Genomic DNA, 26,500 nt, shown 5'->3' on the forward strand with positions numbered 1-26,500 from the left:
ATATTATTCATTAGCATTGCATACTGCATAATTGCATAATTGCATAAAAACAAAAATGCACGTGACGCATAAGCGTCGCTGACGCGTCCGCATCACAAGTGCATTAGGAAAAAAAGGAAAGTGAACAGAAATTCACGCGAAAGCATGGCTGTAGGCGTGCCTTTGGCACGAATTTTTCCACGCGACTGCGTCGCTAACGCGTTCAGGTCAGTTGCGAAAAACACATCCCACGCGTCCGCTTCACTCACGCGAACGCGTGATCTAGAAATCGGTGTAAAAATCCAACGCCCAGAAATCTGGGCTGAAATTGTGCGGCTAGTGTGCGTTTAGCACAAAACGGCCCACGCGTTCGCATCCCTGACGCGAACATGTCACTTGCAAAACACTGAGGAAGCCATTGAGGATATTCTGCAGCTTCAGCCAAAGTCAGATTAGCCTGATGGTTACCAAAAGGCTGAAGAGAATATGCGTTTTATGAGATTTGACTAGGATACTGTCAAGCAGAGGATAGCCCTTGATCCTACTGTCCCATGGGTCATGGGGAAGAACACAGCAATGCCTAAGGGAATCAAGCTGATGTATCTGAATGATGAGGCTTGGCTCTGGCACTAGATCCTGAGAAATTTTGTTATGCCGAGCACTCATGAGACGGAGCTACCTGCTGCTATGATCACCCTCCTCTGGTGTGTGATGGAGGGTAAGGACCTGTATCTTCCACGATTCATCCGGTATTACATGGCTAGGGTCCATGTCAGAGGCACTCTCCCTTTCCCATATCTGATTACCCAGCTCGGCCGTCGAGCTGACGTGCCTTGGGAGCTGGCTGATGCGAAGCCGACTGCTGCAGACTGCAAGAAGATCATTCCTCACAGCAGGAAGTTTTAGGCTTTAGGCTACAGACCTCCATTCCTCACCACTCCTGATGAGACAGCCACACCTTCAGCTGCCCCTTCTTCATCTACTGCTACCCCAGCTACCACCACTGCACCTCCACTTGCCTCAGAGCCCGTTTATCACCTCATGCACTGCTTATTTCAGCAGCTGGACTAGATGGAGCGCCGCAACCGGCGGCGATATGAGCGATCTGAGCGTCGCAACAAGCGACGCTATGAGCACCTCAAGTTGATGATCCGATCTGGCGGCGACATCCCCTCCGAGCCTGACACACCATCAGAGCCATCCGAGGAGGAGGCGGACGAGCATGAGGAGGAGACACATGCACAGAGAGAGGCTGAGCAGGCAGGACCAGAGCAGGCTACACCACAGCATGAGGAGCCACATCAGATTCAGGCCACAGACCCAGAGATCCCTCTCCAGTCAGCACCTCCACTGCAGCAGACAGATCCTCCTACCCTTATCCTGTCTGCAGATCCTCAGGCCACCATAGAGACTCCAGCAGCCCATCCTTCCGGTGATGACACTCCTTTACACCCAGCTTGAGTGAGCATCGAGGACGATGCTTTACTTTAAGTGTGGGGAGGTCGCCATCTCTGGCGTATCTTTTTGGTGAACCACTATAGACTCTTTTATCTTATTTTGTTATTTTCCTGTATTTTTCTTTTTATTTTTATTTTTCAGTACTTATACATTGTTCTTTTGCTGTATTTCTACCCTATTTTCCGCATTTTGCACTTTAGTTCATATTTTAGCCATTTAGTTTAGTTTGCAATTCTAAACTTATTAATTATAGAATATGTGGATTCATTAGTATAGTTTACCCTTTTAGCATATAATAGTTTGATTTAATTGAAAATAAAAGGAGTAAACTAGAAACCTTAGTAAATTAAAACAATCCACACACCTTGTATATATAGCATTACATGTTAGTTAGTTAACAACATTTCATCAAGGAACAACACTAAGATTTTAATGGCCACCCTAAGATTTACATTGAAAATAATGGGAACTTTTAATTTTTACTTGCATGACATGTATAACTGATATATGATTTTCGAGTTGGAGAACACACAGCCTGTGAATTTTGAGCTTAATTGTATGGTTGCATTCAGACCATAAATTTCATTCTTGTGTGTTTTACCCTTCTTTTTCATTCTGATGTTCTTTACTTTGTTTTAATCTATATGTCCAATTATAGAATATAGATACATACCAAGAGATGATTGAGGCCATCATTTGAATTTTTCCTCACTTATCCCAAATTAGCCTACCTTTTACATCACCCTTGTTAGCCCCCTTGAGCTTTTTAATCCCCTCTTGCTCTATAAACCACACTACTAGCCTTAAGCAGAAAAACAAAATAATTATCCCAAGTTGAATCCTTGTTTAGCTTAAGATAGAAATTGTGTATTGTTTAAGTGTGGGGAATTTTATGGGAACATGGGATGATAGAAACAAAGTAGGAATTTAAAAAGAGTAAGCTATTTCAAAAACAAAAATTTGGGAAGCATGCTCATGTGAGATCAAAACAATGGGATTACCATGAGCATTGATTTAAAAAAAAAGAGAAAAAAAAGTATTTTTACATTATTTAATTATGGGAATACACAAAGAAATTTCCCAAAATGCAAAATAAAAAGAGTCAATGCACATGGGTCAAAAATTTTAATGTATGAGCTTGTAATCCAAAAAGGAAAATATTGGGTAAATAGGTTAAGGAATTTTAAAATCATATATAATATGTATGTTAGGTGAGATCTTAGACTAATCAAGGATTCGCTTATTAGCTCACTTAGCCATATACATATACCCTTACCTTTACCTTGGCCCCATTACAACCTTGAATAAGACCTCATGATTTTTGTATGTCTATATTCTATAATTGTTGATTGGTTAGATAAAGAACAAAGTTATAGAAAGTAAGGATAGAAAAAGAATAGAGTGATTAACCCAATAAACACTGAGTGACTAGTGAGTAAACACAAAATCCAGTGAGGGTTCAATAGCTCATCACTATATATCTCTGCTTAAATTGTTAATTATCTTGCAAGTTTGTGAAATATTTTTACCCATCTCAATTGTAAAAGTGCTTTAACATTATCTAAGGTTTGGCTATGCATATATGATTCCTTGAGGATATGAATTAATTTACCTACATGTAAGCTTTATATACAAGTGAATAATAATTAGAATTGCATGATTCATTTAGGTAGTTGCATTTAGAATAGATTGCATTGCATGAGATTCCACCACTTTAACCTTACCTTACTCTTTATCTTGGATTTAGCATGAGGACATGCTATTGTTTAAGTGTGGGGAGGTTGATAAACCCATATTTTAGGATATATTTTATGCTCAATTCAAGTGATTTATTCAATCCTTCACCCACTTATTCATGTGAAATTGCATGATTTTACTTTCCCTTCCTTATTATGTGATATATGTGAAAAACATGTTTCCTATGCTTTAAAAATAATTATTTTAATTACCTTTTATTACCATTCGATGCCGTGATTTGTGTGTTGAGTATTTTTAGATCTCCTAAGGCAGGAATGATTTAAAGGATGGAAAGAAAACATACAAAAATGGAAGGAAAGCACAAAATGGAGTTTTTAAAGAAACTGGCAGCGATGCGAACGCATGGACGACGCAGCCGCGTGCCTAGCGCGAAAAGGCAGTGACGAGAATGCATGACTGAGGCGGACGAGTGCTTTGAGCAGAACACAGATGACGCGTACGCGTGACCAAAGCAAACGCGTGATAAGGAAAACTCCAGATGACGCGACCGTGTGACCCACGCGGACGCGTGATAGACGCCATGCACCAGAAACTGCAGAAAACGCTCCCAGCGATTTCTGAAACCCTTTTGGCCCAGATCCAAGTACAGAAATTACAGATTTGAGGTTATAAAGTGGGGGAATGCATCCATTCATAAGAGGTCAATTATTATTCACTTTTCACAATTTAGATGTAGTTTATAGAGAGAGAGGTTCTCTCCTCTCTCTTAGGTTTTAGGATTAGGATTCCTCTTAAAGGATTTAGGATTTCAACTCTTCATCAGGTTCAATATTTTTTTTACTTTATATTTCTCTTTTACTTTCAGATGCTTTAATGCTCTCATTTAATTACTTATGTTGTCAAATTGGCTTATGAACTCTCTATGTTTAGATTGATTTTCTCTTATTAATGCAATTGAGGTATTTCAGATTTATGATTCTTGTTTAGCTTTTTATATTCTTGGATTTATTTGATTAAATGGAGGCTCTTGAGTTATCAACTTATCGTGATTGATTGTTATGTCGGCTAATTGACTGGAATTCCACTAACTCTAGTCTTTCCTTAGGAGTTGGCTAGGACTTGGGAATCTAGCTAATTAGTTCCCTTGACTTTCCCTTGCTTTCGTAAAGGTTAACTAAGTGGGATTAACTTCAATTCTCATAGGAGTAACTAGGATAGGACTTCCGAATTTTCATACCTTGCCAAGAGTTTATTTTACAGTTATTTATTTATTTTACTTGTCATTTAAATTGCTTGTTCCTTACTCTCAAAACCCCCAATTTACAAAACTCATAACCAATAATAAGAACACCTCCCTGCAGTTCCTTGAGAAGATGACCCGAGGTTTAAATACTTCGGTTATCAATTTTAAAGGGGTTTGTTACTTGTGACAACCAAAACATTTGTACGAAAGGATTTTCTATTAGTTTAGAAGCTATACTTACAACGCGATCATATTTTTTATATTTCTTTACCGATAGAAAAACTGATTGTCAGTTTTGCACGCCTAAATGGAGCAGGGATGCTAAGTCCTTGACCCCTCAGGATCTATAGACCCCACAGGATCCCCACTACCCCACCTCTTCTTCTCTCCTCTTCACACCCTTTCATAACACTCTTCCCCAAATATCCTTCACCAATCACCTCTATATCTCTTCCCTAAATACGCTTCACCACTCACATCTATCCACTCTTCCCCAAAAACCCCTATCTCCAAATTCAAAAATTCCTTTCCCTCCCAAACCCAACCCCAATACATGAAACCTAACCCTCCCCCTACCCCTATATAAACCCCTCACCACTACTTCATTTTCACACATTACAAACACTTCTTCCCCCCTAGCCGAATACACTCTTCCCCTCCATCTCCTCCATTTTCTTCTTCTTATACTATTTTCCTTCTTCTTTTGCTTGAGGACGAGCAAACCTTTTAAGTTTGGTGTGGTAAAAGTATTGCTTTTGTTTTTCCATAACCATTAATGGCACCTAAGGCCAGAGAAACCTCAAGAAAGGGGAAAGAGAAGGCAATTGCTTCCACCTTTGAGTCATGGGAGATGGAGAGATTCATCTCAAAGGTCCATCAAGACCACTTCTATGAAGTTGTGGCCAAGAAAAAGGTGATCCTTGAGGTCCCTTTTAAGCTCAAAAAGGGCGAATATCCGGAGATCCGACAAGAGATTAGAAGAAGAGGATGGGAAGTACTCTCCAATCCTATTCAACAAGTCAGAATCTTAATGGTTCAAGAGTTCTATGCAAACGCATGGATCACTAGGAACCAAGATCAAAGTATGAACCTAAATCCAAAGAATTGGCTTACAATGGTTCGGGAAAAATACTTAGATTTCAGTCAGGGAAAATACTTAGATTTCATTCCGGAAAATGTAAGGTTGGTGTTCAACTTGCCAATGATGTAAGAAAACGCACGCCCCTACACTAGAAGGGTCAACTTTGATCAAAGGTTGGACCAAGTCCTCATGGACATATGTGTGGAAGGAGCTCAATGGAAAGTTGACTCAAGAGGCAAGTCGGTTCAATTGAGAAGACCGGACCTTAAGCCTGTGGCTAGAGGATGGTTGGAGTTCATCCAACGCTCTATCATTCCTACTAGCAACCGATCCGAAGTAACTGTGGATCGGGCCATCATGATCCATAGTATCATGATTGGGGAGGAAGTGGAAGTTCATGAGATTATACCTCAAGAACTCTACAAGGTGGCTGACAAATCCTCCACTTTGGCAAGGTTAGCCTTTCCTCACCTCATTTGTCACCTCTGCAATTCAGCTGGAATTGACATAGAGGAAGACATCCTCATTGATGAGGATAAGCCCATCACTTAGAAAAGGATGGAGAAAACAAGAGAGCCCACTCATGGACCTCAACAAGAGCATGAGGAAATTCCCCATCATGAAATTCCTGAGATGCCTCAAGGGATGCACTTTCCTCCACAAAACTATTGGGAGTAAATCAACACCTCCCTAGGAGAATTAAGTTCCAACATCGGACAACTAAGGATGGAGCATCAAGAGCACTCCATCATTCTCCATGAAATTACAGAAGATCAAATAGCTATGAGGGAGGAGCAACAAAGGCAAGGAAGAGGCATAGAGGAGTTCAAGAGCACCATTGGTTCTTCAAGAGGAAGAAGACGCCACCCTCACCAAGGTGGACCCATTCCTTAATCTCCTTACCTATTTATTTTTTTCTGTTTTCATTCTCTATGCTTTATTTTTATTTGTGTCTCCATTACATGATCATTAGTGTCTAGTGTCTATGCCTTAAAAGCTATGAATGTCCTATGAATCCATCACCTTTCTTAAATGAAAAATGTTCTAAAAGCAAAAGAACAAGAAGTACATGAATTTCAAATTCATCCTTGAGATTAGTCTAATTATTTTGATGTGGTGGCAATACTTTTTGTTTTCTGAATGAATGCTTGAACAGTGTATATTTTTGATATTGTTGTTCATGAATGTTAAAATTGTTGGCTCTTGAAAGAATAATGAAAAAGGAGAAATGTTATTGATAATCTGAAAAATCATAACATTGATTCTTGAAGCAAGAAAAAGCAGTGAAGAACAAGGCTTGCAAAAAAAAAAAAGGAAAATGGCGAAGAAAAAAAGAAAGAAAAACAAAAAGCAAGCAGAAAATGCCAAGAGCTCTTTAAACTAAAAGGCAAGAGCAAAAACCCAGTAATCCTTTAAACCAAAAGGCAAGGGTAAAAAGGATCCAATGCTTTGAGCATCAGTAGATAGGAGGGCCCAAAGGAATAGAATCCTGGCCTAAGCGGCTAAACCAAGCTATCCCTAATCATGTGCTTGTGGCGTGAAGGTGTCAAGTGAAAAGCTTGAGACTGAGCGGTTAAAGTCGTGATCCAAAGCAAAAAGAGTGTGCTTAAGAACCCTGGACACCTCTAATTGGGGACTCTAGCAAAGCTGAGTCACAATCTAAAAAGGTTCACCCAGTTATGTGTCTGTGGCATTTATGTATCCGGTGGTAATATTGGAAAACAAAGTGCTTAGGGCCATGGCCAAGACTCGTAAAGTAGCTGTGTTCAAGAATCAACATATTGAACTAGGAGAATCAATAACACTATCTAAATTCTGAGTTCCTATAGATGCCAATCATTCTGAACTTCAAAGGATAAAGTGAGATGCCAAAACTGTTCAGAGGCAAAAAGCTACTAGCCCCGCTCTTCTAATTGGAGCTAAGTTTCATTGATATTTTAGAATTTATAGTATATTCTCTTCTTTTTATCCTATTTGATTTTTAGTTGCTTGGGGACAAGCAACAATTTAAGTTTGGTGTTGTGATGAGCGGATAATTTATACACTTTTTGGCATTGTTTTTAAGTAGTTTTTAGTATGATTTAGTTAGCTTTTAGTATATTTTTATTAGTTTTTAAATAAAAATCACATTTCTGGACTTTACTATGAGTTTGTGTGTTTTTCTGTGATTTCAGGTATTTTCTGGCTAAAATTGAGGGACTTGAGCAAAAATCTGATTCAGAGGCTGAAGAAGGACTGCAGATGCTGTTGGATTCTAACCTCCCTGCACTCAAAGTGGATTTTCTGGAGCTACAGAAACCCAATTGGCGCACTCTCAATTCTGTTGGAAAGTAGACATCCAGGGCTTTCTAGCAATATTTAATATTCTATACTTTGCTTGAGTTTTGATGACGGAAACTGGCATTCAAATGCCAACTTCCTGCCCTATTCTGAAGTTAAACGCTAGAAACAGGTTACAAATCAGAGTTAAACACCAGAAACAGGCTACAACCTGGTGTTTAACTCCAAGAAGAGTCTCTACACATGAAAGCTCAATGCTCAGCCCAAGCACACACCAAGTGGGCCCAAAAGTGGATTTCTGCATCATTTACTTATCTTATGTAACCCTAGCTACTAGTTTGGTATAAAAACTACTTTTAGTGATTTATTTCACATCTTTTGGATAATTTTATGTTCAGAGATCACGTTTAGGGGGCTGGCCATTTGGCCATGCCTTGACCACTTTCACTTATGTATTTTTCAACGGTGGAGTTTCTACACCCCATAGATTAAGGTGTGGAGCTCTGCTGTTCCTCATGAATTAATGCAAAGTACTATTGTTTTTCTATTCAATTCAAGCTTATTCTTATTCCAAGATATTCACTTGTACTTTAACCTGATGAATGTGATGATCCGTGACACTCATCATCATTCTCGCATATGAACGCGTGCCTGACAACCACTTCTGTTCTATCCGCAATAGCTTGAGTGTTTATCTCTTGGGCTCCTGGTTCAGATCAGAGTCTTCGTGGTATAGGCTAGAATCAATTGGCAGCATTCTTGAGATCCGGAACGTCTAAACCTTGTCTGTGGTATTCTGAGTAGGATCTGGGATGGGATGACTGTGACGATCTTCAAACTTACGAGTGCTGGGCGTAGTGACAGGCGCAAAAAGATCAACGGATCCTATTCCAGCATGAGTGAGAACCGACAGATGATTAGTCGTGCGGTGACAGCGCAGTTGGACCATCTTCACTGAGAGGACGGACGGTAGCCATTGACAATGGTGATCCCCCAACATACAGCTTGCCATGGAAAGGAGTATGAAGGATTGAATGGAGGCAGTGGGAAAGCAGAGTTTCAGAAGGAACAAAGCATCTCCATACGCTAATCTAAAATTCTTACCAATAAATTACATAAGTATCTCTATCTTATTTTATGTTTATTTATATTTTAATTATCAAAATCCCATAACCATTTGAATCTGGCTGACTGAGATTTACAATATGACCATAGCTTGCTTTAAGCCGACAATCTCTGTGGGATCAACCCTTACTCTTGTAAGGTTTATTACTTGGACAACCTAGTGCACTTGCTGGTTAGTTGTGCGGAGTTGTGAAAAGGAGTTGAGATTATAATCGTGCGTACCAAGTTGTTGGCGCCGTTGAGATCATAATTTTGTGCACCAGAGCACTATAACTTGTGGGGCGCAAGATAAATTAAGAGTGAGCAGGGCACTATATCCCTGGTCGTAGCAGAAAGGCAAAATCACCGGAGAAGTGTTGGGTTGGCATTTTGAGCCGACCAGTGATATCACGAGCCAAATCGGATAGACATTTATCATATGCATCAATGTGACATTGTTTGGGTGTGAATATTGTAATTGGTTTGCCTGTGTGAATAACTATGTTTAACTGCTAATTGCTATACTTGATATAACTTCTTTGTTTGTGTTTGAACCTCTCTACTTGTGTTTGTAACTAAAATTGGTTGGACTGTGACGAATTGAATGTTGTTTGAATTGTTTTGGCCTGAGGCCGTGATTGATTATGTGATGGGCTGGAGGTCGTGTCTGGTTTGAGTTTTTGGTTTAATAAAGTATGAAAAATTAAACTGGTTCAATATAGACTTAATGAATCTATACTTGGAACAGCTTGGTCATTCATACTATCTAGGAAAACTTTTGATATTTTTTACAAAAGGTTTTGGATTTTGAAGAATAAACAGATTTCTCTCTTAGAAAGTGTTCATACCATGAGTCGAGCCAGGCGAGCCGGGCTGGATGAAGATCAAAATGACTGACCTCTTTGTAAGATTGGTCGACACGACCTCTTCCCAAAGAACTCGGCCAAATTACTATAAAGGCCCAAGTAGGCCCAAAGAAGAAGATCACAACCCACTTAAAGGAGGCTGGCCAAAAATAAGGGGACCCACCCACAAAAGATAAGATAAGATAACTAACTTATCTCAAAGGGAGGTTACCACACACTACTATAAATACACTGGAACCCAGGTATAACTCAAACTTTGATTCTACACAAAAACTTGCCTAAAACACATGCTAACTTAAGCATCAGAGTCTCTCGCAGGTACCACCACCCTCTGGTGATCAAGGATCAACAGCACCACCAGATTTAACAAGTCAGATACGACTGCTCTGGCCATCACAATAGATCTCATCTGAGATCGACATTCAGTTTCAAGTAACCCTCAGAACATTGGCGCCGTTGCCGGGGAACTTGGAAGTCATCCCATCATCATGGCGGACAACCTTGACAACAATCACAACTCCGGCTTGGAAGAAAGAACCCCGCTTAAAAATACGGATGCCACATCAAAGGATGTGCCTCAAACCAAGGGGAACAAGAAATCTCCAAACACTAAAATCTTAGATACCCTCCGTGAAAAGCAGAATCACCTCAAACAGCTCGAACAAGAGGCCGAACATCAACTGGAAGCCGAGAGAGACCTCTGGAGGGAAACGAGACGTCACCGAGAGCTAGAGGACAAACTCACAAAGGTCAAGGCAGATCTCAAAACCAAGACTATTCATTCCAGTCATGAAGATAACTCCCACAAAGATCAAGATCCATTCACTAAAGAGATCATGAAAACTAAAGTCCCAAAGGACTTCAAAGCTCCTGACATGACCCCATATGATGGTACATCTGATCCAAGCCATCATCTAAGTAATTTCAGAAGCAGGATGTATCTCACAGAAGCCTCAGATGCAATTTGATGTAAAGCTTTCCTGGCTACCCTGACAAAAATAGCAATAAAGTGGTTCGACAGTTTGCCTCTAAGATCAATCACAAGTTTCGACAACCTAGCCAAAAAGTTCCTCGCCAGGTTCTCCATCCAGAAGGACAAGACCAAACACGTCCCAAGCTTACTAGGAGTTAAACAAGGAGATCAGGAAAGCCTTTGCAGCTACATGAAAAGATTCAACAAAGCATGTCTTGACATACAAAGTCTCCCAACAGAAGCGGCCATCATGAGGCTCATCAACGGCTTGAGAGAGGGACCTTTTAGCCACTCAATATCCAAGAAACACCCAACATCCCTAAAGGACATACAAGAACGGGCAGAAAAGTATATCAATATAGAGGAGAATTCCCGACTAGGAGAAACCTCAAAATCCAGATTCTCCTAACCACCGAATCTACGGGCATTCCACCAACGACTGCTTTGACCTAAAAAATGTCATTGAAAAACTGGTACGAGAAGGGCGACTAGATTGGTTTCTAGCCAATAGAACAGACAAACCAAGAAAAAGAAGGGATGAAGAGATCGGACAAGCTAAACGTCCCAATTGCACCCTGAAAGGCATGTCCACAGGATCAATGGAGGATTCGCAGAAGGAGGGATCTCTAAGTCATCACGCAAAAGACCCCTTAAGGAGGTGTATCATATTGGAGGAGGAGACAGGTTGGTCGACCTCCCCAATATCACCTTCACTCAGGAAGACGCTGCGGGCATCATCCCAGGGCATGATGATCCCATGGTCATTACCATAATACTTGCCAATGCCAACCTCCACCGAACGTTAATCGACCACGGAAGGTCCGCGGACATCTTGTTCAAATCCGCCTTTGATAAGCTCGGCTTGCATGATAAAGAGCTCAGAGCGTATCCGAATAGCTTGTTCGGACTTGGTGACACCCCGATTCAACCACTAGGATACATCTCCTTGCATACAACCTTCGGGAAGGAACTCGGTCCAGGACGTTGAGCATAGACTATGTTGTAGTCGACGTGAGCTCGGCCTACAACGCATTGATAGGTCAGACAATGTTAAACATGCTTGCCGCTGTAGTCTCCACTCCACACTTATGTATGAAGTTCCCCACTCCGGAAGGATCGCTACTATAAAGGGAGACCAAAAACTCGCGCGACATTGTTACAATGAAAGTCTGAACCTTAAAGGAGATCTCAGAGGAAAAGAAACCAACACTATAGAACTCGGGGGAATCCGAGCTCACGAAGAACTCTGCCCTCAGCCAGAAGGTGAAACTCAAGAAGTTCAAATTGGAGACAATCCAAACAAAACAGCAAGTATAGGAGCAAATCTGAGAGAAGACTTAAAGGGACTGCTAATAAAGCTCCTAAAAGATAACTCTGACCTCTTTACATGGAAGGCCACTGACATGCCTGGTATTGATCCCGGACTAATGTGCCACAAGTTAGCCGTATACCTAGGGTCTCGGCCAGTACAGCAAAAACGTAAGAAACTCGGCTCAGAAGGTCGCAAGCGGTAGAGGAGCAAGTACAGGCCTTGCTGGAGGCAGGGTTCATAAGGGAGGTAAAATACCCGTTATGGCTAGCCAATATGGTGTTGGTCAAAAAGTCAAATGGGAAGTGGTGGATGTGCACCGATTATACTGACCTCAACAAAGCCTGCCCAAAAGATCCCTACCCACTCCCGAACATCGACACACTAGTTGACGCTTCATCAGGCTATCAATACCTCTCCTTCATGGACACTTACTCGGGATACAACCAGATCCCAATGTATCAACCCGACCAAGAGAAGACATTATTCTTGACCCCAAAAGCAAACTATTGCTATATAGTTATGTCCTTCGAACTCAAGAACGCAGGGGCTACCTACCAAAGACTGATGAACAAAGTATTTGCCAATCACGTCGGAAAACTAATGGAGGTTTATGTAGATGACATGCTGGTAAAAACACAAAGTGAGGAATCGTTGTTATCCGACCTCGCTAAAGTGTTTGACACCATAAGAGAGCATAGTATGCGACTTAACCCTGCAAAGTGCACCTTTGCGGTAGAAGCTGACAAATTCCTGGGCTTCATGCTCACCCAAAGAGGAATCGAAGCAAATCTAGATAAGTGTCAGGCCATACTTCACATGAAAAGTCCGACCTGTGTCAAAGAAGTCCAGCAACTCAATGGAAGACTAGCGGCTCTATCTAGATTCTTAGCTGGATCAGCCTTAAGATCTCTCCCCTTCTATGCAACATTAAAGAAGGGACAGAGGTTTGAGTGGACCCCAGAATGCAAACAAGCCTTCCAAGATTTCAAGAAATTTCAGGGGCAACCACCTGTCCTTACTCGACCTCGGAAAGGCAAAGAGCTCATATTATACCTCGCCGTAGGGAGTTGGGCAATAGCCTCAGCATTGGTCAGAAAGGACGAAAGTGGGCAACAATCCATCTACTTCATCAATAAGGCTCTACAAGGGGTTGAATTAAACTATCAAAAGATAGAAAAGTTTACCTACACCCTCATACTCACTTCCCGACGTCTCCGACCATACTTTCAAGCTCACACCATCAGAGTACGGACCAACCAACCCATAAAGGGGATCTTACAGAAGACAGACCTAGCTGGAAGAATCCTACAATGGACAATTGAGTTGTTTGAATTCGACATCAAATATGAAGCTCGGACAGCTAGTTAATCCCAGTACCTGGCCGACTTCATCGCAGAGTATACCGACACCCCGGGCACCCCCACAAAGTGGAGCCTTTACGTAGATGGTTCCTCAAACAAAACCGGAAGTGGCGCAGGTGTCATTTTAGAAAGTGATCAGGGAACCCAAATCGAACTCTCCTTAAAGTTCGAGTTTCTCGCCTCGAATAATTAAGCTAAATGCGAAATGCTACTAGCTTGTTTGAGGCTAACTAGGGAAGTGGGAGCTCAAAGACTTACCATCTTTAGCGACCAAGTAGTCACTTAGTAAATAGAAGGGAGCTATCAAGCTAAGGATCCCACTATGAAAAAATACCTTGACAAAACCAAAGAACAGCTTGGACAATTTAAGGGATATGAGGTCCGACACACACCCAGGGAATAGAATGTCCGAGCTGATGCACTCTCAACACTAGCCAGCACCAAACCAGGGGAAACAATAGAAGTCTCATCCAAGAAACACTCTGATGGATGACTCCCATAATCAACTACCTCAAGTCAGAAACACTCCCTCCAGACAAAAAGGAGGCAAAAAGACTAGTAGGAGAAGCACAGTACCACACCATAATACAAGACGTCCTATATAAGAGAGGAATCTCTACACCTCTCCTAAAATGCGTCCCAACCTCTGCTACAAGGGAAGTTATCGAAGAATTCTACAGTGGCATGTGCGGCAATCACCTTGGGGCACGAGCCCTTGCCAAAAAGGTACTCTGAGCTGGTTTCTACTGGGCGACCTTGCAAAGAGAAGCAATAGAGTTTGTCAAGACATGCCCACCATGCCAGAAGCATGCCAACTTCCACATAGCTCCACCTGAGGAGCTCATCTGTGTTACTTTACCCTGGCCATTCGCGAAGTGGGGGCTCGACCTCCTTGGACCCTTCTCTCGGGGTTCCGGACAAGTCAAGTTTCTCATTGTAGGCATAGACTACTTCACAAAGTGGATTGAGGCAGAGCCGTTAGCTAACACCACCACCCAAAGAAGTCGGAAATTTCTATACAGAAACATTATCACAAGATTTGGGGCCCCATGCTCCATCACCACAGATAATGGTACTCAATTCACCAACAAAGGCTTTAGAAATCTGGTAGCTGATCTAAAAATCAAGCACCAGTTCACCTCTGTAGAGCACCCACAAGCCAATAGATAGGCGGAAGCCGCCAACAAAGTCATACTGGCCGGGTTAAAACGGAGATTACAGGACGCCAAGGGAGCTTGGGCTGAAAAGCTCCCACAAGTCCTATGGGCATATCGGACAACACCACATTCAACCACAGGAAAATCACCATTCCGACTTGCTTATTGAACGGAGGCAATTATTCCCGTGGAGATAGAAGAAAGATCTCCTAGAATGATCCTCTATAATGAAGATACCAATTCCCAAGCTCAAAGGGAAGAGCTCGACCTACTTCCAGAAGTCCGAGAAAGAGCTCGGATTAAAGAGGAAGCCCTAAAGCGTCGAATGGCTCTGAGGTATAATAGGAAGGTAGTCCGGCGAAGCTTCACCACCAATGATCTCATCTTAATCCGAAATGATATCGGAGCAGGTCGGTCAGGAGAAGGAAAGGACCATACCGAGTAACAGAAGTATTGGGGAAAGATTACTACAAGGTGTCCGACCTCGAGGGACGAGAGCTACCAAGGTCATGGCATACCTGTAACCTAACAAGGTACTATAGTTAGAAAATAATAAAAGATCTTAGGTCAAGGTGCACTTTTTTTCCTAAAAAGGTTTTTTTAATGAGGCCCTAGGCCAAGATTAACAAAGTTGCTTGACCTAGAAAGGTAAGCACTCATATGTATACACTCTTGTTCATATTTTTATCTTTTATTATCATTTGAATAAAGTTTTCAGATTCCCTAAAAAGTTTTCTACCAAGACGCATTAATCTAAGCTCATAAAACGCAAAAATTCATCGTCCGATTACAAAAAGGTCGGCAAGGTGAAAACCAAATTCATCGTCCGATTACAAAGAGGTCGGCAAGGTGAAAAACAAATTCATCGACTGATTACAAAAAAGGTCGACATGGTGAAAACCAAATTCATCGTTCGATTACAAAGAGGTCGGCAAGGTGAAAAATAAATTCATCGACCGGTTACAAAGAAGTCGGCAAGGTGAAAGCGATAGAAGCAGATTAATACAAGAAGTTATAAAAAGTAACCCATAAAAAAAAACATGACGAGATCTGACTAAAAATGGATTACTAAAAATAACTTGATAAGTCCCGACAGAGAAGTCGGACCAACGAAAGGATCAATAAAAAGGGACGAAGACACCTCCAAAAGGTCAAAAGTGCTTCGCTGAAAGGTACAAGTCTTGCGAAAACAGACATTACTTAAAAAGCGAAGGCACAAGTCAAAAACAGAGCTAAAAGGTCATCCAAGCAAACTATAAAGTAAAGGTTCCCCTCGGAACACTACCTAAAAAGTTGCTGGAACATGACTAAAAAGCTCACGTCAACATTAACCCAAGGCGCGACCTAGCAAAGCAAGCATGACCCCGAGAAAGTAATAAAAAGCCAAAAAGGTTAGAAATAACTGAAGGCTCAAGCATACTTAGCAAAAAGGGGGACAGCTCCGCTTAAACAAAGGAACGATCTCAAAGCAGGACTACAAAGAAGTCGACAACAAAAAAGGTTCTATAAGAACACTAAAAAGTTATCGGACAAGTTAGCCCGGAAACCAATAGATCACCTTAACCAAGCAAAAAGCAAGCCATGATTCAGAAGGGCCAAAAACCCACACTGTAAAAGAAGTCGGACAGGAAAGGTATCAAACCTCTATAAAGATCCACAAAAGTTGCGAAGGTATGACTAACATATCAGCAAAAGCATATCTATCATAAAGCATTAAAGACTTATAAGGCCACCCAAAAAGGCAGCCTTAGAGTTTAAAGTGTTTTGTTTAGTAAAATAAAGTTGCTAAAAAGCAACCAAATGTCAAAGAAGTCAACCATAAAGAGATTTACAAAAAACAAGTCTAAAGTCCACAAACTGGACTATAATACAAGCACCAAAAATTATAAATGATCTAAATTCTCCCCAGTAGTGGCGTCCTTGGCTGGAAGAGGAGGAATGGTCGCGATCGGGACGGCATCAACAGTTCCATCCGGCCTATTCAAAATTTGCACATCAGGATCAGGCTCTGGTTGGTTGACTTCTGAAGGGACGGAAGATGCTGAAGTGGCTGTAGCTTTCCCTGGTGGCACAAGAGGAGGACTCTCTTCCTCGTCATCTGGGGCAGACACGATCTTGCCGTCCTCCATTACATTATCCAAACTGAATAAAGTGAGGTCAAGCTCGGGGGTAAGAACTCAGACCTGGGCCTTCAAATTCTCATATGCATCAGTCACACTACCCACCAGATGACCCTGGAGCTCAGCATAGTCAGCCTGAGCAGATTCAAGCCTCTCATTAATTTCCAGCAACTCGCTATAGGTACGGGTGTAGCTCTCCTTGTAATTTTTTGCCATTTCTCCAGCCAAATTTGCAGCTGCCTCAGCTGCAGTAGCCCGGGACTTCTCCCTCTCCACATCTAGCTCCAGCTTTGCCACCCTGGCATCGAGTTCATCCTTCAAGCCCTTAATCCTGTCGAATTCTGACATGGCGTCCTCCATAAAGGCCTTAGTTACATGAACCGGAGAATCCCGGATAACACGAAACAAGGCCGTCCCAAGGTTGGCCATCCGAATACTATTACTAGTAATAAAATCCAGATGGCGAAGAATAGAGACATCATCCAAGGGAACTTTACCATAAGGGGATATCACCTCGGCGGTAAAACCCACGCCGTCAAACTCCTGGCTATTCAGATCATAAGTACCAATAGTTTTTTGACGCTTTGTGGGAGGACCAGTAGCAGTAGGAGAGGAGGCAGCACCGGAAGTTGCCTGAATAGGGTCAGAAGGAATCATCCGGACCCGAGGAGTCGGAATGATCTTCCTCGGCCCAGAAGCATCAGAAGTCGGCTATTTTGGAGGCACTTGAGAAGACCCTCCCTCTGCAGTCTTGGCCGATATATTTTGTACAGCCGTCGCCTTCTTGGCCCTGCGGAAGGCCTTCATAGAGTCACTAGACTTCACCATCTCTGAAAAAGACACTAGAAAAACAAGTTAAAAATAAAGGAAAGGACAAGTCGGCAAAAAACAGAGGAAAAGCTATCAGAAAAGAAATCGGACGCTACTCAGCTCAGCACGAAGAATGGAAGGATCCCCCGGAAACCTCTTGGTATCTAAATGAGGAGGTTCCCCCCAGTGCTCCTCCAAAACAATCATAAAAGCCTGTTCAACTTCGTCCAGGCTCTCCCAAGAATACTTAGTATTTACTGTATCTTTTTGCCACCACAAAGGAAAGGTGGGTTCATTATTCTTATCTAGAAAGAAGGGCCAAGCATCTCTAGCAGCTCGGACCTTGAAGTAATAGTTCTTGAAATCACGGAAGGACTCATCAAACATTTCAAACACCTTTTTCCCTGGGTAGCTCGGAAAGAGATCCAAAAAGCCTTTTTCTTGGCTACTCCAGGTTTGGTCAAAACAAACAGATAGAGAAAGAGAGGTACAGTAGGTCGAACACCCAATTCCTGACACAACAACTGAAAGATCTTTATGAAACCCGAAGAGTTCGGATGAAGTTGAGAAGGGGCTACGTTGCAGGTCCATAAGAGGTCGGTCTCGAAATTAGTAAAAGGGATAGTGATATTCAGCTGACTAAAAAAGTAATCATAAGCATAAAATAAAGGTCGTTCTCCCTGAGTCAAGGGAGGGAAACTAACCCTCTCCTCAGGATCAGGCGATAACAGTTCATAGTTCTTTTCATCGTTCCTATTGCTACAAATCCTGTGAAATCTCCTAAGTCTCTCACAGTATTCCGGATCGGCCATAGTAACGCACATAAGGACTATAGAGTCCAGCCAATCGGCCATTTCCACGGGGATCTTGGTAGACATCTCAATAATATTTTTTCGGGAAGACATATGGCAACTACACCTACAGCAAAGGAAGATAACAAGGGTCACTACTAAAAAACTTGGACGAAATACACAAAGAAGGAACAGCCAATCAACATAGAGGTGGGGCAACAAAAAGGGCACCCCATGGTCTACAGTAACAAGGAGTATTCAGCAAAGCCTAGGGGCACCCTTTGGAGGAAATAACAGAAAGAGAATCCAAAAAAGGAGAAGACGCAAAATAACACTAACCAACCTTAGACCTTTCAAACACGCAAAAAGCTCAACTTAAAATACCAGCATTCCCTCATACATTCCCCAATATAAGCAAAACTACCGATAGGCAACAGAAACCTCAAAGGTGCACATTTTAGTAAAACAGGTGCAGCAGAAAAACCACAACGTCGATCGAAAACAAAGACACAATATTTCTGCAAAAGGATCACGCTTCTCAAAGACAAACTCAGTAAAAATCAAAACTTTGCAAACATGCAACGGTGAAGACATACATAAAGACGACTATCGAAACGTAAAAAGGAAGGAGAATACCAACCTGTAGAGGAAGAAAAAAATAAGCACGAGGGAAGGATCTGACAGAAGCAACGATCGAATCTGCACCAACGAAACACTCTCGAGTAAAGAAGATAGAAGGCTTGGGGGCGTGATTACAAGAAGAAGTCAGAAGAACAAAGCGCCTAGCAAACAACAAGCAAAGAACGAAGAGAAAGGGAGGAAGAAACTGAAAGTGATTCTTTAATTTCAAAATGAAATACAAAAGAGGGAAAAGAAGAAACGACAAAGGGAAATTTAATGAGTTTCTAAAACCCTCGCACATTCCCAAGGAAGCACAATGCACGCTACAATCAAAATAGAAAGAGAGAAACGCTTCGCATTCAAGCAGAAGCAAGCCTGCCAGAAGTTACACAAGAGATCAACCGAAAGCTAAATGCTCGAGCATGACTTCCTCAAAGGGGTCGAAGTCTAAAGACACGACCTCAAGGGAAAGTTCGAACTCAAGCAGGGCCACTATTCATACCATGAGTCGAGCCAGCGAGCCGGGCTGGATGAAGATCAAAACGACCGACCTCTTTGTAAGATTGGTCGACACCGACCTCTTCCCAAAGAGCTCGGCCAAATTACTATAAGGGCCCAAGTAGGCCCAAAGCAGAAGATCACAGCCCACTTAAAGGCGGTTGGCCAAAGATAAGGGGACCCACCCACAAAAGATAAGATAAGATAACTAACTTATCTCAAAGGAAGGTCACCCCATACTACTATAAATACACTGGAACACCCAGGTATAACTCATACTCTGATTCTACACAAAAACCTGCCTAAAGCACGTGCTAATTTAAGCATCGGAGTTTCTTGCAAGTACTAGCACCCTCTGGTGATCAAGGATCAACAGCACCACCAAATTCAACAAGTCAGACATGACTGTTCTGGCCATCACAACAGATCTCATCCGAGATCGACCTTCAGTTTCAGGTAACCCTCGGAATAGAAAGGATTTCAGATTTTTGAATATAAACTGTTGGTTTTTGGAACAATACATAAGACGAACAATGGTCACTGTACTCTGAAAATAGATTTATTTTTACGTATCTTATTATAGCAATTCTGTAACCCTATAGTGAGAACCCTTTCGAGGATGATGTTCTCACTCCCCTACAGGCGTTTCCTTTTCAAGATATCGGAGAAGAAGTCACGAAGAGTTTATTTCATTTCCATTTATATGATGTATTGTATTGTTTTAGATATTATGTTTTTCCCTCGCCTTTATCTGTTCACGTTTTGTAAGAGGGATATGATTTGTATTATGTAATGCTTGCAAGTCAATATTATAAATATATATACATATTCTTGTTAAGTTTTGTATATGGTTTTCGAGTTTGTATCTATGTTTTCAACTAAAAAGTCTTTTGAAAGGTTATACGGTTTTAAGTTTTTAACAGGCTTCTATCTTAATATTAAATATATTTAGAGTCGTCATAATATTCGAGCTATCAGAGTGGCGCAGCCGGAAGCGTGACATTTATATAGTGAGGGTGTTACATTATGGTATCAGAGCAGTCCTTCCTGTAGAGCCTAAGGAATGGACTGACTATGCTTCAATTGCACACTCTGAGCGTTTGTCATGTAGTAGGTCTCATTCAAATAACAACAATTAGAGCTTTATGCACATGACTGTTTATTGATTAATGTTGTTAGTCTGTCATTGTATACTTTTTGGTATTAAGTTTGGCCGGCTTAACACTAGTGGATTATGTATATGGAAGCACTAACAGGTTATCATAGATAATATATGATGAGCGAATATTTTATACGCTTTTTGTCATAGTTTTCATATAGTTTTTAACAGGTTTTACTTAGTTTTTATTAAGTTTTATAGGTTTTAGTGTTAAATTTACATTTTTGGATTTCACTTTGAGTTTGTGTGTTTTTGTATCTTTTCAGGTATTTTCTGGCTGAATTTGTGGAGATGGAGTAGAAGTCTGATTCAGAGACAGAGAAAGCACTGCAGATGCTGTCCAAATCTGACCTTCTTGCACTCGGAAGGGATTTTCTAAAGCTACAGAAGTCCAAATAGAGTGTTCTCAATGGCTATGGAAAGCTGACTTCCAGAGATTTCCAGCAATGTATAATAGTCCGTACGTTGTTTCGGATTAGAAGGCCAAAAACTGGCGTTCAGCACTACAAGATTAATATTTATTTGAGGGAATATTTTGGTGGAGGTTTTTAAGAACCTCCACAATATATTTTATTTATGGCAATTTTAAAAACCCCTACCCATAATTAATTAAAATTCAACATTTAGGAAACAAATCTCATTTTCCCTTATTCCCGAAATAAAAGGCGTTTAGTTAGCTGAGAGAGTGGGTATGGAACCCTAGGTTTCCTACCGCCAGTTTCGCGCCGTTTTCGCTGCCGTTTTCATTGCTGGTGCCGTTACCACTGCCATGTTCATTGCAGTAGAGAGCTTCTGGATCGAGCCACCTCTTCTGTCAATGCGTTTTTAGATCAGTTCTCTTCTCTATACTGTCGTTTCTGCCACTGCTGCCTCCGCAGTTTCCACCACCATTGTCGCCACAGTTTCAGCCATCGATGCTACCGTAGTTGCCATGGTACAACGCATTTTCAGATCTGTTCATTCCTGAGTTTCTTCTTCAACGCTGCTTTCTCTCACTCCAATTTCTCCTTTGAACTGCTACTGGTACTTCTTTTTCTTCTTCTTCCTAATTAATTTGTTGATATTTCTTCTTTGTTAACAATAAATTCTAGCCTTTTCAGTTCTGATGCAACTTTCGTACTGATACTCCCTCTTGTTCTATATTTTTTTAATTATTTTTCATTTGTGTTGATCTTGGAAACGAGGTAGGGAAGACATGATAATTGATAAAAAAAATATTAGAATTATGTTATATTAGTTTCACTACAAGAAAAATGGCTTATGGCCACGCTTTTTTTGCCACGCTTTAAAAGCGTGGCCAAAAGTGGTCAATGGCCACGCTTTTGTGAGGGTGGCGATTGAATAGAGATTTGGCCACGTTTTTTCTTGCCACGCTTCAAAAACGTGGCGAAAAGGGTCAACGGCCACAATTTGGAAGGGTGGCAATTTATTAGAGAAACGGCCACATTTTTTTCTACCACGCTTCAAAAGCGTGGCCATAGAGTGAAAGAGAGACGTTTTAAAAGCGTGGCGACAGGGTTTCATTATGGCCACGCTTACAAAGCGTGGCCATATCCTAGTATTCTTTTGGCACGCTTTAAAAGCGTGGCCATAGAGAGAAACTGGGACGTTTTAAAAGCGTAACGAGAGGATTTCATTACGGCCACGCTTACAAAACGTGGCCAAAAGGTTTTTAAACAAAAAAAACCTAATGACCCGGCCCCCAACCCGGTCCCCAACCCATTGGCGATGCTCTTTCACCCTAGATACCCTAATCGAGCTCTCACCCTGGCTACCCCTGGAAGAGCTCCTCCCATTCCCTTCGCCCTTCGCCTTCCAAACCACTTCCATACCCTAATCGTGTCACAATCTTCTTCATCTTCTTAATCTTCATCTTCGTCTTCATACTCTTCCTCTCTTTCTCGTTCTTCGTCCGTTCTTTCTGGATCTCTCTGTTCACCTTCGAATTCCACAAATTAAATTTCGAGCTCCACCAAACATGGGTGACGGCAAGGTCAATCTCCTCGATGATCTCTTCTCCTCCAAGCCCTCCGATTCCAAAGGTCTGATCTCTTCTTCCAACGCTTCTATTTTTTTTTATTTTCTCGATTTTTTCCGTTGTTTTTACTTTTAGGGCTTTCCCTTTCGATTTTCATTTTCCTCTAAATCGCTTTCAAATGGTTGCTTCTCGTTTCGTTTTTGCAATAATTGTTCACTTTCTCTCTGTCTTGATCCATTGAATCTCAATCCCTGATTTGTTCTCTCTATCAATCGCATGCTCAACACGCAAGTTCCTTCTTGGTTAATTGATAATGGATACCTAATTTTGAATGTTGTTTTGTGTGATTTTAGCTTTTGAATTTTGATATTTTAGCTGTTATATTTTTTTACAATCCCTAAACTAGTTACCTTTCTCTGTTAGCAAAATTGATCTTGATGGCTAACTAGATATCATCTTTTAGGAACTATCCTCTGTTAATGGGTACATGGAAGGTTGCCCCTGCTCTGGTAGCTGGTTGTGTTGCAATATTGAAGCCTTCCGAATTGGCATCTGTGTATGTTTCTCAGCAGCTCTTGCAAAATCTTTACTTCTTTTTGAGTCTTGGTTAATTTTGCTGAACTATAGGCTATGCTTTGCTTTATTTCAGGACATGTTTGGAGTTGGCTGACATATGCAAAGAAGTGGGCCTTCCTCCGAGTGTACTAAATATTCTCTTTATGTATAATAGATTAGAAATAAATCTAGTAACTAAAGAACAATGAATATACGAGAAGCTCGTACACCATATGGTATTGGCCATTCTTAAACCTGAACTCCAGAGTTCAAAATTAAAGCTTTTTCTTTGGTCATTACCTTTTTTTTTTCTTTTAAATTTTTAAATAAAGCTTGTCTTTTCTGCTCCTACTATATACACTATAGTATATTGACTTTAAAATAAAGGATTTTTGCAGCATCAGTTTCCATAACATTAATATTGGAAGGCTAAAAACAAAAAACAAGTGATATTGGACTGTGCTAATTGTTTTTCTTAATTTGTCCTTATGCTAATATCTTGGGGCCTCAAACAGTAAATCAGTAAGTGTTCCATTTTATGGTGTTTTAATTGCTGTACATTTTTACTTCCTTGCAGTCTAAGATGAAGCGCATTGGAATTGATACTGAAGCACTCAAAGAGCTCTTTGGGAAGAAAATTATGGAGCTTGAGGAGGAAAAAAGAAAAGTGCAGGTTTGGACATAGTTAGGTTTAAATACTTTTTAGATAGCACACAAACGAAAAGTTTTTTCTGGTTTGGTTTAATTTTTGTCTACATTTTTTTGTGTAACTTGTTTTCAAAATTTTGTAAAAAGGAAGTCGTGAAAATAAGAAATGAAGACAGTAAACAGTATTTTTCTTATGTTTATGTTTTTCTTTTCACAATTATGAAAACAAAAACATAAGAATGAAAACAAGGAATCAAAATATTGTTTACAGAAATCTCAAGATGTTCATGGCCAAAAATTGAAAGCACTGGAAGCACAGGTAATATCTCGATATTATTTTCATGGTAATTGTCCTTTTCCAATGTCAAATAGTGTTCGAGTTATTTATATATTAAAATCTTGAACATCATATTTTAGACCTCAAAAAGAAACAAGAAAACCAGGTGCAGCTACTAAAGCAAAAGGAGAAGAGCGAAGAAACTGCAAAAAAATTCCAAGCTGAAATATAGTACATCAAGGATCAAAAGGCACCTGCGTTTAATTTTTGAGCTACTTAATTATTGAAATTTTTACTTTGTATCTGATATTGGATTTATGAAAACTGTAGGTCCAATTGCAGCATAAAATGAAGCAAAAGGCAGAACAATTTCGACAATGGAAAGCTTCTCGAGAAAAGGAGTTACTTCAGGTGATTTGCTTCTATAAATATGTAATCAATATTCTGTTTTCTTGTTTCAAAAATGCAGTGGATCTTTCAAGCCTTATAATAATTAGTACTTAATTGTGCACAATATACAAGTCAATCAGTTCTCGGATTGCCAAATAGGCGTGCAAGTTGGTGACAACAATTGAGCTTTACCTTTTCCACTATTTGATGTTTATGCTGAACTTATTGGTATTGCCATATAGTAACTAAAATTTAATTCTTTATCTGTTTTTCGATTTGGTAAGCTGAAAAGATTTGCTTGGAGAGAACTGCAAATAGCTACAGACAACTTTAGTGAGAGAAATGTTTTAGGACAGGGAGGCTTTCAGAAGGTTTATAAAGGTGTTCTACCCGATGGCACAAAAATTGCTGTTAAAAGGTTAACCGATTATGAAAGTCTCGGTGGAGATGCTGTTAAAATGTTATAGTGAACTTTGCTGCTTAATTAATACGTAGAATAATGTGCTTATATATATTTGGTTGGTTTCAGAGAGTATAAGCAGGAACTGTCCCACTATGGTCAAAAGATCAACATCATCCTTAGCAAACTCAGGAAGCAAATCACTCTCTGCAATCTACAGATAGGTGAAAAGAAATTTTTAGATCCCATAAAAGCATTATTATTATTATTATTATTATTATTATTATTATTATTATTATTATTATTATTATCTTTAATAAATATAGTTTTGTCAAAAATGTAGACATGTATAGGACAAGACGAAGAACTTACATGGTTTACGTGTTTTAACTATTAAATGAAATAGAGTAATTTATTTATTTCTTCTCCTTACTCAAAAAGTCAAAATTAATAAAAAGTGCAAACCTTGACTGTATTGAACTACTATATATAAAATTGGCTCCTTATTAGGATTATTCTAGATTAAAATTAAGCGAGATCTGTTACAAAATTGTTTTTTTTAATAAATAATTAGCTAATAAAATTTTAAATGTATAAAATTAAGGGTTTAGTTGATATTGTATAGAGAAATTGGGAAATTTAGAAAATAAATATATTATGTTATTATTAGGGAAAAAAACTCAGTTGTTCTATACTAATCAGTTTTATTATCTAATTTTGCTTTACAGAGGAGGCAGAATATATTCGCAAGCTCATGAAACTTTTCGAGGTTGCCTATCATCTTTGAGGTATTTAACCATCAACTTATATGGTACATGAGTAGTCCTGCTAGTTATAAATAAAATTGGCTTTGCGAGAGTAATATTTTTACAAGAGTTGCCTCCATTTTGCTTCTTTATTTTGTTTCATTCCTATAGCTATTTAACATTCTAGGGTATAATTATCATCATCATAACAGAGTCTTAGGGAAATAAAACACGAAAGAGAAAGATGAAGCTGATCTATATAATCATTAGAACTATCATAATGTAAGCTTACCCAATTTCGAATATCCACTAGATAGCATAAAAAATTCTGTATCCTGCTCTGCCAGATTTAAATTTATATTGATAACATAGAACTGTATATTGTTGTTTATGCTGGCTTCTAAAACTTAGGTCATTTTCTTATGAAGAACTCAAACCTGGGGAGGCTGTTTTGGATTGGCCTACGAGAAAAAAAGTGGCTCTGGGAGCAGCCCGAGGCCTAGAATATCTTCATGAGCAATGCAATCCTAAGATTATTCATCGGGATGTGAAGGCAGCTAATGTATTACTGGATGTGAAGGCAGCTAATGTCATTTCTGTAGCTATATGTTACTAGTTATTGTTTGATTTATCTTGTAATAAAAATTGCATACTTCATTTATTGGTTTGGTAATAAAAAAGGATTGAAAATTTATATTTTGCAACAATGAAGGTAAAAATCAAAAAAAGGATTTTTTTTCCAACTTGATAAGGCTATCGCCACGCTTTTAAAGCGTGGTTTTTTTTACAACTTGATAAGGCTATCGCCACGCTTTTAAAGTGTGGTCTTATCTTTTGCTATCGCCACACTTTAAAAGCGTGGCAATATCTCGTCTACTGTCACGCATGTAAAAGCGTGGCCATATCTACTCTATTGCCACGCTTTAAAAGCGTGGCCCTACCTTCCACATATGATCACGCTTTAAAAGCGTGGCCATATTTCCCACCTACAGCCA

General features: G+C 40.2%; 1 protein-coding gene across 4 annotated transcripts; it reads left to right on the forward strand.

The window, feature by feature from the left end:
- Positions 1-22,151: 22,151 nt before the first annotated feature.
- On the forward strand, positions 22,152-26,242 carry LOC112750268 (uncharacterized). Of its 4 annotated transcripts, none has more exons than XM_025798902.2 (10): positions 22,152-22,553; positions 22,953-23,045; positions 23,139-23,190; positions 23,622-23,717; positions 23,964-24,011; positions 24,300-24,380; positions 24,644-24,777; positions 24,889-24,983; positions 25,488-25,547; positions 25,934-26,242. In XM_025798902.2, the coding sequence occupies exons 2-9, from the start codon at positions 22,969-22,971 to the stop codon at positions 25,544-25,546; spliced, it is 642 nt and encodes a 213-aa protein (XP_025654687.1). In that variant the 5' UTR covers positions 22,152-22,553; positions 22,953-22,968; the 3' UTR covers position 25,547; positions 25,934-26,242. The 4 variants fall into 4 exon arrangements, with proteins under 4 accessions (XP_025654687.1, XP_025654688.1, XP_072072481.1 ...); XM_025798903.2 differs by having other exon boundaries at positions 25,917-26,142; XM_072216380.1 differs by having other exon boundaries at positions 22,212-22,553; positions 23,139-23,172.
- The last annotated feature ends 258 nt before the right edge of the window (positions 26,243-26,500 follow it).

This window comes from Arachis hypogaea, chromosome 15, assembly GCF_003086295.3.
Source record: "Arachis hypogaea cultivar Tifrunner chromosome 15, arahy.Tifrunner.gnm2.J5K5, whole genome shotgun sequence".
Taxonomy (NCBI): Eukaryota; Viridiplantae; Streptophyta; class Magnoliopsida; order Fabales; family Fabaceae; genus Arachis; species Arachis hypogaea.